The sequence below is a fragment of the Trichechus manatus genome, unplaced genomic scaffold (assembly GCF_000243295.1).
Source record: "Trichechus manatus latirostris isolate Lorelei unplaced genomic scaffold, TriManLat1.0 scaffold00005, whole genome shotgun sequence".
NCBI classification, from domain to species: domain Eukaryota; kingdom Metazoa; phylum Chordata; class Mammalia; order Sirenia; family Trichechidae; genus Trichechus; species Trichechus manatus.
The window spans coordinates 15,561,796-15,576,900 of NW_004443941.1; the positions used below are offsets into that span (position 1 = coordinate 15,561,796).

At 51.4% G+C, this 15,105-nt stretch overlaps 1 protein-coding gene across 1 annotated transcript in view; it reads right to left on the reverse strand.

Annotated features, from left to right (window-relative positions):
- Positions 1-15,105, reverse strand: part of EPAS1 (endothelial PAS domain protein 1) — a 53,427-nt gene that overhangs the window by 4,450 nt on the left and 33,872 nt on the right. Inside the window, exons 7-14 of the mRNA XM_023734703.1 lie at positions 11,806-11,953; positions 10,946-11,160; positions 8,882-9,072; positions 8,215-8,325; positions 5,976-6,466; positions 4,600-4,726; positions 4,198-4,312; positions 3,661-3,834 (exon numbers count right to left, since the gene is read on the reverse strand). Coding sequence (XP_023590471.1) covers positions 3,661-3,834; positions 4,198-4,312; positions 4,600-4,726; positions 5,976-6,466; positions 8,215-8,325; positions 8,882-9,072; positions 10,946-11,160; positions 11,806-11,953 — 1,572 coding nt within the window. The remainder of the gene's footprint in view (positions 1-3,660; positions 3,835-4,197; positions 4,313-4,599; positions 4,727-5,975; positions 6,467-8,214; positions 8,326-8,881; positions 9,073-10,945; positions 11,161-11,805; positions 11,954-15,105) is intronic.

Below are 15,105 nucleotides of genomic sequence, written 5' to 3' on the forward strand. Positions count from 1 at the left end.
TTGTCATCTTTCACGATATCAGGGAAGTTTTCTGCCAACAAATCTTCAACAATTCTCTCTGTATTTTCTGTTATCCCCCCTGTTCTGGTACTCCAATCACTCGTAGGTTATTCCTCCTGATAGAGTCCCACATAGTTCTTAGGGTTTCTTCTTTTTTTTTAGTTCTTTTATCTGATTTTTCCTCAAATAAGTTGGTGTCAAGTGCTTTATCTTCTATCTCACTAATTCTGACTTCCATTGCCTCAATTCTGCTCCTATGTCTTTCTATTGAGTTGTCTAGTTCTGAAATTTTATTGTTAATCTTCTGGATTTCTGATTGCTGTCTCTCTATATTTGCAGCCTGTTAAATTTGTCATTATGCTCTTCTCTAATCTTTTTAATTTCCTCTATTGTGTGTTTTGTGTTTTGCTTAATTTCCTTCCTAATTTCTTGAAGAGCTCTGTATATTAATCTTTTCTATTCTGCCTCCAGTAATTCCAACAAATTTTCCTTCTCTGGAAAATTACTAGATTCTTTATTTTGGGAGCTTGCTGAAGCCATCATGGATTGCCTTTTTATGTGATTTGATATTGACTGTTGTCTCTGAGCCAACAATAAGTTATTATATTTATTTTATGCTTGCTTACTATGTCCTAGCTTCTTGTTTTGTTTTGATATGCCCAAATAGGCTGCTTGTATGAGCTAGTTTGATTATTGACAACTTTGAAGCTCTAATGTCCTATCACCAGGTGGTTAGATCTGTTACTAGGTATGTGAGCTCAGGAGTCCACCCACTCCTCCTGTATGGATTCAGCTCAGGTGCCCAGGTAGATAGCCACCAAGTGTGTGGTGTAGGCTCTTACTTACAGTCCTGGACAGGCATGGGTGATTGGTGTAGGCACAGGCATCTGACTACAGGAGGGGGACACACTCTGAGCAAGGCAGGCGGCTGACGGCCGCCCCCGACTGTCCAGGAGGAAGGCGTGTCCCTGTTTCCTAGAGCATGTAGGTGGGTGGGTTTTATAGCTGGACTATGAGCACCTAATGCTGTTGGCTGTAAGGACGGGGTGGGAGGCACCTCTTATTCATGGGCCCCTATCGCAGGTGGCTAGGTGGCATGGGTGGAGCTACCAGTCCTCAGGCACCTGATGTGGGTAGGTGAAGACCCTGCTTAATGGGCAGAGCAGTGTCAAATGTCAAGAACCTGCCACTTCACAGCTGAAACAGTTGAAGTTAGACTTCCGGTATATACCCTGTTTTACCGTGGTAATGAGGGCCTACGCTGTTGAGATGGCCCCACACAAATCTACACAGGGCTAAAGGCACTCAAAGTCCGTGGATCCCTTATGCCTGCGCCTAGGCAAAGGAGCTGTGCCTACCCTGGGTTCCTGGCTTAGGGGAGCTGGCATTTTACTTTTTCCCGTTTGTTAATTTGTTCACTCTCCAAGGCAGGGAGAATGGCTCTGGGTGTGTGACGGATCCTATTTCTGGCCCAGGGGACTCGGCAATTTGTAAAGCCGGTCCAGGATCCAGTGCAGAGCAAGGAGCAGGGAGGTAAATGGGAGAGAGGTTTTTCCCTAAGGGAGGTGTTTTTGATCCGCGTGGTAGGCTGGATGCAATTACTTATCTTTTGCCAGGGAGGGCTGCTTCTCACTGGTTCTGGGTGGCTGTGTAGACTCTCTGGTGCTGGGTCTCTCCTGGGGCAGAAAACCCACCTCCTGAACACCGCTGCTTGCCTGCCTCACCGCTTACCCTCAAGCTGATCAGGCCTGAAGGGCTCAGGCTCTCGCTGGGTCAGGTCTGACAACGCCTTGCTGCTTCCGAACAGTCTCTCCCTCCCCCTGCCACTCAGTCTGATTTCTCAACTCTGCCTTTGATGTTCAGGGCTCCCAGACTGCCATATATAATCGAATCACTTGTTTTTTCTGGTCTTTGTTGTAAGAGGGTCCACCGGAAGTGTCTGAGTACTCCGCCGTCTTGGCCCTGCCTCCCTAGAGCCTGGACTCTAAATCACTGGACTGTCATTTGCCCCAATCCACACTGCTGAGGAAATCGCTGTCATTCAGGACAGCAGTCTAATATATTTCTTCAAAACCATGAGTTACATTTGTGCCAAACAGAAACCTTTCTGTGAAGACATCTGTGTGTAGCAAGATTGTAAGAGATGAAGAGGAGCAGGGTAGAAGGCAGGAATCAGGTAGCTGCAGCTCAACCCTCCCATAAAAGAGGCCCATGGGGTAGCCCAATACCCAAGAGCTCATCAGGCTACCCACCTAGCAGCGTGTTCTCTGTGAATGTCCTGAGCTCAGAGTGACGTCCCAGGTATGTTCATAGGGCCCTGGCGTACAACATGAAGAACGGAGTCAAAGACACAGGCTCCTGGACTCTTAGGGTGGAGTGAGGCCTGGATGTCACCTGATTGTTGAAGAGCAGTTGGTAGATGGCCTGCCAGCCTCTGCTGTAATACTTCTGGGGGAGGAGAGCTTGCCCAGCCCGAGGTGGTGCCTTTCCCTGGCAGCAAGCTCTTCCTTATGCTGAACCTGGTGGTGTCCCTCTCCTGGCCCTCACCCCCTCCCACCTCACACCTTCCTTAATTCTCTCTTCAACCTCCCCTCACACATTGCAGCCTCTGGCCCTCTCACAGTCCCGCCTGCCTCCCTGGTTCTTCGGAAAATGTTCCCTTCAGTCAACAGTTTCCAGAAGGGGACGGCGTTCTCGATGTGGCCGAATCAGTCCCCAGTACTCTACTTCTCTAGCCTGCGTTTGTGTTGTTTTGCTTGTTTGTTTCTAGCCGTGTCCTGACCTCCCCCTCCCCAGGGGTTCCTGATCACTGATGGGTCAGCAGGACCTTAGGGAGTTACTGGATGATTAGATGACAAAGAAACTGGAGATGAAAACCAGTTGTCATTGAGTCGATTCTGACTCATGACGACCCCATGTGTCAGAGAAGAACTGGGCTCCGTAGGCTTTTCAGTGGCTGATTTTTCAGACGTAGATTGCCAGGCCTTTCTTATGAGGCACCTCAGGGTGGACTTAATCTTTCGGTTGGCAGCCGAGCTTGTTAACTGTTTACACTACCCAGGGACTCCAAAAACAAAACAAAATCAGAACCCAAAGCAAAATAATTAGGTCTCCCAAATTCTAATTTTAGTAGGGGGCCTGAGCCCTGGGAAAATGGCTCTTTTTCCAAGTCACTGCCTAGTGCTTCCCTGCACTGGGCTCCATGCAGGAGGAGGGGAGACAGGGGCTGGACCACCAAGGTGCCCAGCGCCACTGTGGAGGATCCTAGCTCAGCACCTGAGTGCAGCAGGGACTCATTGAAGGCAATTTTTAAAATCTCTGATTGTTTTCCAAGTGCTTAGTGGGAAGCCCTGGTGGCACAGTGGTTAAGAGCTCAGATGCTAACCAAAAGGTCAGCAGTTCGAATCCACCAGCTGCTCCTTGGAAACTCTATGGGGCAGTTCTACTCTGTCCTACAGGGTTGCTATGAGTTGGAATTGACTTGACGGTAACGGGTTTGGTTTTGGTTTGTGGGCAGTTTTTCTTTCCTTCAAGCCAAATCAGGCAATGTTACTGAACTCTGTCTATGTGAGGGCAGCTGGCCTCTCCCATGTCCCCACCCCCTTAGGCCTCCCACACTCGTCAGACCCTGGGGTGGGGCTCCAGTTCCTTGGCACCCACCTGACACCCTGTGCGCCACCGGCAGGCTGTAGTCCTGGTACGGGGAGGTGTAACAATGTGGGGGGAGCCCACTTTCGGCCTTCTCTCCAGGGCTTACGGCTGACGGTGGCTGTGGCGGCGGCAGGTGTCTCAGGGGTTGGTTCAGGCCCCTCATGGGGTTTTGGGCAAACTCATCTGAAAAACCAAAGCCAGAGAGTGAGGGTGGTGCCAGCACTGCCAGCCTGAGGGAGGGGAGAGACTGGGAAAGCCCTAGCACCCCCTTCCTTCTCAAAAGGCCTTCAGAGCCATCAGAACTAGGGGCAGCCCCGGGACCTCAGAGCCCAGAGATTTCTGACAGTGTTATCCACACCAGAAAGGGGGCAGCTGGGGTGTGGAAGGTGGTGCAGGGAATACTGCACCTTTCTGATAAGGGAGAAACCAAGGCTTAGAGAGGTAGGAAGGCAGGTAGTGAGGGAGGAGAATGACTAGCATGGGCCCTTGCACCCCCACCCCTCCACCTGTACCCCCAGGAGGCCCAGGCCAGCCCCTGCTTCTCACCATTGGGGACATTTGCACTCAGCGGCTTGTTGGACATCAAGGGGCAATTCCCGCTCCTGAGGCTCTTCATCCGTTTCCACATCAAATGTGAAGTGCTGCTGTCTGGTGGGTCCCCCTGGGTGTGGAAAGGGGAGATGTAGAGGGGAGAGGGCCAGAGAACCAGGTCCCTGTGCTGAGCAGGGGTGGAGGGCACAGAGCAGCCCTGCCTGGAGTGGGGCTGGCTGCTCACTCCTCTCAAAGGGCCACACCCCGCCCTCCCTGCTGCCCCAGGTGGCCATGCTGAGGTCCTCATAGCCAGTATTAGCGTATCCCAAGGGCCTAGATCTCTGCTCTCAGCTAACTCTGCCCAGCCTGTCCCAAGGGCTGTGAGGGAACAGTGGCGTCAGTCAGGAGGTGGCTCACCCTGCTCATGTCTTGGAAGGCTTGCTCCTCATACTCCAGCTGTCGCTTCAGCTTCAGCTTGTTGGAGAGGGCTACCATGGCCGGGCTCATCACGTCTGGGCCCCGAGGCCCGAACCCCTTTGCAGACCTGCCGAGCCCAAGACAGTGGGCCATAAGGGAGTCTGGAGACCACACCGCCCCATGCCTTCCTCGGATCTCAGGGAGCTCTGCCTAATACTGATGGTTGTGGTGCCTCTGAGATCACAGGGCAGGATCTCAGAGGAGGGGTGGTGGGTCTGTGAGCTTGAGCTATACCTCTGCCTCCTTGCTCACTTTCCTCCACCTGATGAGAGGCTGAACAATTCGTCACTGGCACCACCCACCCACCAACCTCGCCCACGCAGGCTTCAGTTTTGGCTACATGGGTGGCTACCCAACCCAAAACACCAAACCCGTTACTGTTGTGTTGATTCTGACTCACAGCGACCCTAGAAGACAGAGTACAACTGCCCCATAAGGTTTCCAAGCAGTGGCTGATGGATTTGAACTGCCAACCTTTTGGTTAGGAGCCGAGCTCTTAACCACTGCGTCACAGGGCTCCACGTGAGGTGATTTCAGTCTTTAGGAGGGTTTCTTCTGCCCCCGCTCTCAATCCTGCCCTAAACCATTCCCCTTCCTTTTGCTCCTCTGTTGATAACTGAAGACCAGTTAGGGTTTTCTTCAAAGGGCAAGTGCCCCAGAGAAGAATGACCAACAACCCTGGGAGCCAGAACTCGTACGCCAACCATGCTGACCGCCCAACTAGTCCAAGCTAACCCAACTCTCAGCTGATCCAAACCATCTTGTTCAGGAGACCTGAAGGCACCAAGGGAAGGCAGGAAGGGGAAGGCAGTTTGGGAGCCTGGGTGCCACCCAGGGAGGTTGGAGACCCTGGCGGTCAAAGGGCAGGGAGACGGGTGGGCACGTTTTCACTTTTCTCATCCCGGGCGCCATGAGAGAACTGGGTCACTCAAATACTTTTCTGTGTTCTGTGGTTTGGCTGATGAACCCTGGACAAGAAAGGCACTCAAAGGGGTCACCTGAGTAGAGACATCAGTGCTCAGGGCCCTTGACAAGACACTTGCCCCCTTCTCCCGTACTCAGTCTCCCCTCCATCTTCCCTGGCCCTGATAAAGGCTGGCTCTGCTCTAGGCCTCGTGTACTTTGAGGTGGTGTCCCTCAGCCTCAGCTTTTGGCATGGAGAGAAGGGTGAAATGGAGAATCTGACAGCTGTGGAGTGGGAGAGGAGGGGTGGGGGCACCTTTCTGGGACCCAGAAATCCCACCCTGGGTGCTGGTCTGTCCCCTCCCTGTTCAGCACAGCCCCTGTGGAGGCAGCCAAGTATCTGTGTCACTCACCTCTTCTTGAACATGGAGAGATGGGGCGAGGTGACAGCGGGCCCCAGCGGTGATGTCCCCAGAGACTCAGTGTGCTGATCCCCAACAGGCCACTTTGTGGGCCCAAAGTGTAATGGTGGGTCAGGGGGCCACTGTATATTGGATCTGCCCCCCATAGAGGAGAGAGGGGTGATGGCTTGGCCACAGCATGGTGGCAGGGACACCTTGCTCCCACCATTAAAGAAGATGGAGGACATGGGTTGGTGCTCGGGCTCTGTCTTCTTGCTTTCCAGATGCTGCTGATACTTGTCCAGGACGAAGGGGCTGTGAGAAGCCGCTGGAGCCAGGGGCTGGAAGATGTTTGTCATGGTGCTGAAGCAGTGCTGGGGGTTAGACTGGGGGTTCTCCGGCAGGAGCTGCTCCTCTGGGCAGATGGGGCTTAGCTGGAAGTCCTCCCCATCCATGGGGATGTAGGGGGCCAGAGTCTCCAAGTCCAGCTCGTTGAAATCAGTCTGAGTGAGGAGAGATAATGCAAAGGGGTGGTGGTTGGTGCCTCCTCACAAACGCTATTCCAGCTCAGCCCCTTGTCCCTTCGGCCCACTGCCAGAGTCATGCGTCCCAAGCACAGCTTCAACAGTGTCACTCCTGGCTCAAACACCTTCACTGGCTCCCTAAACCAAACCAAAACCAAACTGTCTAGTCGACTCTGACTCACGGCAACCTCATATGTTATAGAGTAGAACTGCTTCATAGAGTCTTCTTGGCTGTAATCTTTACAGAAGCAGATCACTAGGCCTTTCTTCTGCAGCGCCACTAGGTGGGTTTGAACCGCGAACCTTTAGGTTAGTAGTCAAACGAAAACCATGTGTGTCACCAAGGGACCAGTCACTGGCTCCTTACGGCCAAAAGGCTCAGCTTGTCCACCTAGTGTCCAAGTTTTCCATCACGTGATGCTATCCTTCCCAAGCACTTATCCCCTCTCCACCGTGCATCACGGATCTCCATCTTCCCCTCAATCACACACATTGGGTTCCGCCCCAGCCTGAAATGCTCTCCTCTCTCCTAACTGTGCAAACCCCACCATCTCTCTCACAGCTCAGCAAGCCCCACTCTCCATAAAACCAGCCAGGCCTACCTCCACTCCTTCCCCTGTCCTCCCCCAGCACTCAGGCCTGCGGTCCACACTCCAGCTCCTTGGGAGCAAAGGCCCTTTCCCTCAGCTCCCTCAGCACAGGTCTAAGCACACAGCAAGTGCCAGGGTGTATCTGGACTGTGTGGGGGGCAGCAGCCCAGTCGCCATGGTAGAGGGACTTTTGGAGGTCGCCCACTAGGTTTCCGGTACATGCTGGGCCCTATAGGGAATACTCACAGGCAGGAGCAGAAAAAACAGTTGCTACTTTGAGAGAACTATAGCCTCACTGGGGGCAGGAGGGGTGTGCTACAGCTTATTAATGATGAGAACTATAGGAAATGCTTAAAGAGCGGAAGCAGATGGTTATGTTTAAGTGCTGTAAGTAATGCATCCTATAGGAGTTCCGAGGAGAGAGGCAGATGTGAAGGGCTGAAGAAGGGAAAATTTTGCAGAACAGCTAGAACCTGTGCCAGGCAGGACAGAGATACAAAGTGAGGAGCAAGGGGGAAATGGGGATGAATAAGCCAGACTAAAATGAATGGGGGATTTATGATGTCTCCTTGGGCTTTGTAAAACACATCACCCATCTCATCCCTGTTACATAGTTTTTGCAAGAACACTTGGCCTATGTATTATGCTTCTGACAAGTTGTATGTAAATGAGAATTTGTTACTCCGATATCATTTTAAGAAGCTTTTACAATAAAATGATTATTTCAAAGAATCTTAAGATAAATGTTTGTGAAAGGAGTAATGGCCCTCTGTGTTTTATAAATCTGGGCATGTTTTTTAAATGTAGGGCTTCCTTAAAGAAAGGTTCTGCTGTGGTTTTGGTTTCCATGCGCACTAAGAAAGCTGTCCAGGTAACTGACAGATAAATAAGCAGAGAGGTGAGAATGGAAGAGCTGGATGTGACCTGGGTTAAGCAGAGGGCAGAGGGGGGAGAAGGGCATGACCACAGGCTCCATTTCCCTGCACCTTCTCCATCTTAAGAAACCAGGGCCTTGGCCAAGCATCCCCACTGGTCTCTACAACAAAGGGATGAGGCTGCAAGAATGGACATGAGCCTTCATCACCCGCCAGGCGGCAGGCATGCCACACCACCCCCTGCTTCTCCACCGCCACCCACCTGGCTGCTGCACTGGTCCTTTGCCTCGGTGTCCATGGCAAAGAGCTTCTCGATCACTCCAATCTTCAGATCATCATCCACAGACGTGTAATAGTCTCCAGGGCTGCTGGGCTGGGGCCCGGAAGGAGGGGGACCAAGTCAAGGATATGGCACTGGTCTCCCCAGAAGGCCAACATGGAAGGATCCCACAGATTCAATTCCATCCCACTGAACAACTATTTGTAGAGGGGCTACTAAGTATGAGCTGTGTGATTCAGGCCGATTCATCAACCTCTCTGAACCTCCATTTCCTCAGAAAATGAGGCTAATGCTGCTTCACAGGTTGTCTCGAGAAGCAAATGAGCTAAAGGCTGTGGCTGGTAGGGCTCTGGAAACTGTACAGCTCTGTGCCCTGTGCAGGCAGGTTGCTGCTGTGCACAGCAACTGAGCTAGGGGCTCAAAGCTGTGGGGGACTCAGCCCCCATCTCCAAGGAACTTATCATTTAGATGGGGATGGATAATGAAAGTAAGCAAACAGCTCTAACACCAGGCAGGGGTCCCAGTCACCCTAGGTGTGGCCTGTGATGGCTTGATGAGGCCAAGAAGGGCAGCGGGAAAGCCAGGAGAAGCCTGCCCTCTCCTCGTCCCTACCCACGGCACTGGCCTGCCTGGCGGCAGAGGGGCTCACCGTGGAGCAGCCGCTGCTGCTGGCGGCACTGGGGGTGGTGCTGCCTGGAGCGGCCGCCTGGGGCACGGTGAAGGCAGGCAGGCTCCCGGCCTCACTCTGGGCACAGCGGCTCCTCAACTCCTCGGCCCACGGCTGGCTCGGGGGCGCGACGGCCTTGCTATAGGCTGCAGACTCCTCAAAGTTCTGGTTCCCTGTGGAGAAAAGGGCCCAACTTGTTAACACCTACAACCACTGGGCTCACCCCGGGGCAGAGAGCCCAAAGTGGGCACAGAAGGCCCTAGGAGGCCCTAGAAGGGCTAGGCCCTCGCACTCTGAGGCTTAGCTGGGACAAAAGTCCATTAACTGGGGCTAAGATTCCACTTGGTGTACCCAGATGGTGCAAACAGTTAACACACTCGGCTGCCAACTGAAAGGTTGGAGGTTCAAGTCCACCCAGAGGCACCTCAGAAGAAAGGTCTGGTAATCTACATCCAAAAAACCAGCCATTGAAAACTCTACGGAGTGCAGTTCTACTCTGACACTCATGGGGCCGCCCTAAGTCAGAGTCAACTCAACGGCAACTGGTTACTGGTGATATGATTCAATTTATAGACTCCCTTTTAAGGAGAACCCTTCTGGGGCATTTAACTTTCAGAGACTAAACGTATCAGGAGCTGCTCTTCCCTGACGGGCAATTCAAAATGTAGATGAGAAGGTTATGGGAGGAGAACTGGGCATGTGGCCTCAGTGTTGCTGCAAAACAGGGAAGTTGCAAGACATCTCATCTAAGGGCCCTTTGCCCTTCAGGAACCTGGTGGCATGGTGGGTAAGAGCTACGGCTGCTAACCAGAAGGTTGGTGGTTGGAATCCACCAGCTGTTCCTTGGAAATTCAATGGGGTGATCCTAGTCTGTCTTATAGGGTCGGTATGAGTTGGAATCTACTCCACAGCAATGGGTAAAGTTGTGACGGAAGAGCCCTGGTGGCACGGTGGTTAAAAGCGCTTGGCTGCCAACCGAAAGTTTAGTGGTTCGAACCCACCAGCTGCTCCACAGGAGAAAGATGTGGCATCTGCTCCCGTAAAGATTTACAGCCTTGGAAATCCTATGGGGCAGTTCTACCCTGTCCTATGGGTCACTCGGAGTCGGAATCCACTGGACAGCAGTGGGTTTGGGTTTGGTTTAAAGCCTGATTCTCCCGTGAAAGGGCCGAGACGCAGTTCTGTGGGTCAGCCCTGGGGAAGCACAGACAGGTAGAGCTATCGCTCCAGTAGCCAGTGCAAGGCTATGGGAGGGGAATTCCCAGTCCACACACCCGACTTTGCAGGATGGGAATGGGGGAAGCGCTGAAAACTCTGCCCGGGGCCCCAGTGACCTGCATCCCCAGACAGTGGGCACACATCTTACGGAAGCACTGTATTGAGAGCTTCATCGTGAGCCTGAATCTCTTCTCTATTCACGCTATTGGGATGCTTCCTCCCGGCATGATTTCAACTTACCCCTCTGTCTGAAAAAAACCCATTTATCCTTCAAGACCCAGGCAGAGCTGTGCCCTCTCTCTGTGAAAGCATCCCAGTGGCTTCGGACCGGATCTTGACTCCCTCCCCGCCCTGTATCTCAGCTCTCACTGCCTGTGGTAGAGAATCACCGCCTCAGGACACCTTCCTCTCATAGCCCACCTGGTTCAGCACACTACGGGTCAACGGAGAACAGACTTATTCAGTGGCAGTTACATATGATGTTCTTTTTGGCCCAGCACAGAGTCTGGCCACTAACAGATGATTAGCAAGACTTGGGGAAGGGGTAGCTCTGGTTAAGGAAAAGCTGTAGCAAGAGGCCTGTTATGATAAGAACCTCCTCCACCCCAAGAGGAACCCTGGTGGTGCAGTGGTTGAGAGCTCAGCTGCTAACCAAAAGTCAGGAGTTCAAATCCACCAGTGGCTCTTTGGGAACTCCATGGGGCAGTTCTCCTTTCTGTCCTATAGGGTGGCTTTGAATCGGAATCGACTGACAGCAGTGGGTTTCGTTTTTTGATTTTCTGCCCCAAGCGGGTGCCACGGGCCCCAGCTTAGGTGAAAGTCACCCACCGAAATCCAGAGAAATGATGGCATCTCCCGCGGTGGGGGCCAGCTGGGCCAGCTCCTCCGGCTCCTCCTTCAGCTTGGTGAACAGGAAGTTACTCTTCTCAGACACAGGCACCTCACCACTGTTGTCAAAGATGCTGTTCATGGCCATCAGGTGGGGCTTGAACAGGGATTCAGTCTGGTCCATGGAGAACACCACGTTGTTCTTCTCAATGTCACTGACAGGACAAGAGGGTGCTTCAGACCTTCCACATTTCCCAACAAATCCTGTTGCTCCCCCAGACTCATGGAAAACCTGACGGGTAAGCCTCTCGGCCAAAAAGATGGGAAGGGACACCTTGTGTCTGTATTTTGTAAAGAGCTATGCAGTAAGTTGGTCATGTAGGTAGCGATGACTTGAATGCCCTCTGAACGCGAATCTGCTTGGATGCGGTTTTATTACTGTATTTGAGACGGGGGTGTACGAGAGGCGGGAGTGTTTTTGTCTCACCCTAGCAATGACTTTCTCTAGCCTTCTTCCCAGGTGCTATCTAGTACAGATGTTACATCTTCTTTTCCCAGAAAGCGTGAGCAATTCTCTCCCCTTTTTCCCAGTTCAGAGAATATTTATGGACTGCTGTGTGCTGTCTTCCCGTCTGGGGCAGAGGCATGACATGAATGACAGGCAACGGGAAGGGGCAGGAAAAACACCGTAAAGGGAAATCCCAAGCATCCCACTGTTCCCAAGACACCCATGGAAGTTCCTCTGAGTCATACTGATGGGCACTGCAGAGCTCTGAGACGGGGAGGAGCCCTGTTTCCCTGGGCCTGTCATCCTCATCTGGGAAGCTGGGGCACCTCACCCACCCCCTCCCCGTGCTCACCTCAGGACGTAGTTGACGCAGGTGATGCACTGGGGCTGCAGGTTGCGGGGGTTGTAGATGACCGTGCCCTGGGTCTCCAGCCACACGTAGCCGCCGTGCTTGGCGAGCATCCGGTACTGGCCACTTACCACTTGACCCTTGGTGCACACTAGGCAGGGAGAAACGGAGCCAGAGGTCAGGCAGGTGGGCGAACAGAGTTCAGTGCAGGGCAGGGAGACCCCGTGGGGAGGGCAGTCTCATGGAGAAACCGCCAGGACTGGACCCCAGGACACTGAGGACCAGGGAAAGTGAGCTGGAAGAGAGCTGAGAGATCATTCACCCAATCTTTCACTTTAAATACAGGAAAAGGAGATCCAGAGAGGTGAAAGGGCTTGTCCAGTGAGGGAGGGACCCGCTACGCTAGGCTGCTTTGCTGTTGACTCATCACCAATCCCCTTACAAGTCTGGTTCACCACCAGCTCAGCTGTAAGCAGGATTAAGAGCAGCCCCTGCCCTGCTTCCCCAGGCTTCAATGAGAGGAAGCCCCTCCACAGTACGCCAGCTGGATCCACAGGAGCATGCTGGACAAGCGAGGGTCTCCTCTGGCAAACGCTCCAGGGGGTGGACGCGTGTAAGCAGCCTGGAGAAAGCCTGCCCTCAAGGCAGCTACCGTCCATTGCAGCAGACCCACCACAGATACCCTGCTTGGCAATAAAATCTTTTTTCTTTTTAAATTGATAACTCTGATTTTTCCAGGCCATCTGTCAGATCTGGCACCTTTGGGGCCATGGAAGGTTTGTGAATCACAGCAAAGGCAGAGTCAACCCTCATCTCCCAACTGGCATTGAAAAAGGGCTGGGGCCCCAGCAGCTTACACACAGCCTCTGCAGAAGTTGTGACAAGCCGTTCATGTTCCTTCTCCCAGCTTCCCAACTAGGCTGCCTGCTCATGAGTTCTTTTCCCTTCCAGATTATTCTAAATATTCACCCACTGGGGAAGGGGTCCCACATCCTAGACTGCCTCTTCCCCAGCCTGGAACAGTCCATCTACTCCCACTCGACATGAATCAATAAACCCCTTTAAATTAATGTCTACTCATGTTAGAAATTCTCGTCATTTTCTGATCTGCCCATTTACTTTCATTCCATGGCCAATTCTTTCCTCAGAACTCTGGCTCAGAAGCCCTCTGATCACAGACTGGAAAGTGGCATGGTGGAAAGACAGGAACTCTTGCTAGCTTGGGAACTCTGGGAAAGGAACAATCCCTCTTGGTTTTGGGCTCCTCATTGCAAAACGGGATGGTGATAATAACCATTAGTAGTGATAATAATTATCATTAGCTATCCAGTATACTACATCAGTGTGTAGTGAGGATCCAATGTGCCTGCCTGGCTCATTAGGCACACAGACGTTGACTAAATGTCACTGACGAATGTTGCTGAGGAAAAGCCATCTTTTCCTCAAAGCTACTAATATGCATACTGCCCAGGCCTTCCCATGGACAGCATTTACGTGGTTGTAGTTAATGTTGTGAGGGGCCTGTGGGATAATATCCATGTTCTCTGTAAACCCAGAGAGTCTTCCCAGTTCTCCTGGTAGGCTCTTGGGCCACCGCCCCCGCTGTCATCCGTGTGTGGTCAAGGAATGCGGCATGGTTCACACTAGTGCTGTTTGTAATCCTTTACTTGTTTGTGTGGTACATTTTATCCTTTTCCCAAATTTAACAAGCACCTCCAAGGTGTGAGAACTACTATATACATTCGTATAGTGCTTTGAAGTGTTCGCAACTGTTTCATAGAATTCATTTCTGTAAAGCAATTAGAACAGGGGCTGGCACACAAAAGCACTCAGTAAGGATCAGTATTATCATACCTCATTTAACAGGTAACAATACAATGAGGTATCTATCATTAATCCCATTTGACTTCTGAAGAAACTGAGGCTTAAAACTATCAGTGATTTGCTGAGAGACCCCTTCAGCGAAAATAATAGGATTATAGGCCAAATTAAAGACTCTGGTCTAAGCCTTTTTTTGTTGGCTTGTTTGTTTTTCATTAAAAAAAAAAAAAAATTTTCCACAAGGAAAATATTAGTTGGAAGGACTAATGGATCACATGACTTCCACCAGCCCGAGCCCAGAAGAACTAGATGGTGCCCGCCTACCATCATTGACTGCTTTGACAGGGATCACAATAGAGGATTCTGGACAGAGTGGGAGAAAAATGTAGAACAAAATTCAAATTCACACACACAAAAAAGACCAGACTAACTGGTCTGACAGAGACTGGAGGAACCTCTGAGACTATGGCCCCTGGACACCCTGCTACCTCAGAACTGGAATGACTCCTGAAGTCTACCTTGCAGCCAAAAATTACCCTACCTACTTGTTGCCATCTAGTCAATTCCAACTCATAGTGATCCTACAGGACAGAGTAAAACTGTCCCATAGGGTTTCCAAGGAGTGGCTGGTGGATTCAAACTGTCGACCTTTTAGCTAGTAGCGTGAGCTCATAGCCACTGCGCCAAAGATTAGACAGGCCTATAACATAAACAATAACACACATGGAGAACGCACTTCTTAGTTCAATCAAGTATATGAGACCAAATGGGCAACACCTGCCCAAAAGCAAGACAAGGAGGCAGGAAGGGACAGGAAAACTGTACTAATGGACATGGGGAACCCAGGGTGGAAAGAGGCAGAGTGCTGACACATTGGGGGGATTGCCCAATGTCACTGAACAATTTATGTATAAATTTTTGAATGAGAAATTAATTTGCTCTGTAAACTTTCACCTAAAGCACACACACACACACACACACACACACACACTCAGACTCACACATACACACACAAAAAAAACCCCAACTTAATTGAGGTCTAATTTATATTCAGAGCCCTGGTGGTGCAGTGGTTAAAGTGAATGACTGCTAACCAAAAGGTCAGCGGTTCAAAATCACCAGTGGCTCTGAGGGAGAAAGATGTGGCAATCTGCTTCCGTAGAGAGTTACAGCCTTAGAAACCCTATGGGGTCGCTATGAGCTGCAATCAACTCGATGGCAGTGGGTTTGGTTTGGCTTCTATTCAATAAAAATGCACTCATTTTAAGAGTACAGGTCAATGAGTTTGACAAATGTATGCATCCATGTCACTAGCACCACAATCAAGGTATGAAACTTTTGCATCACCCCCAAATTCCTTAGGCCTCTTCCTGGTCCATCCCCGCCCCCACTCCTGGCCCTAGCAAGTGTTCATCTGTTTTCTGCCACCATATGTGGACACTGTCTTCTCTGGGTGTTTGTGTGAGCAGAATCATACCCCAG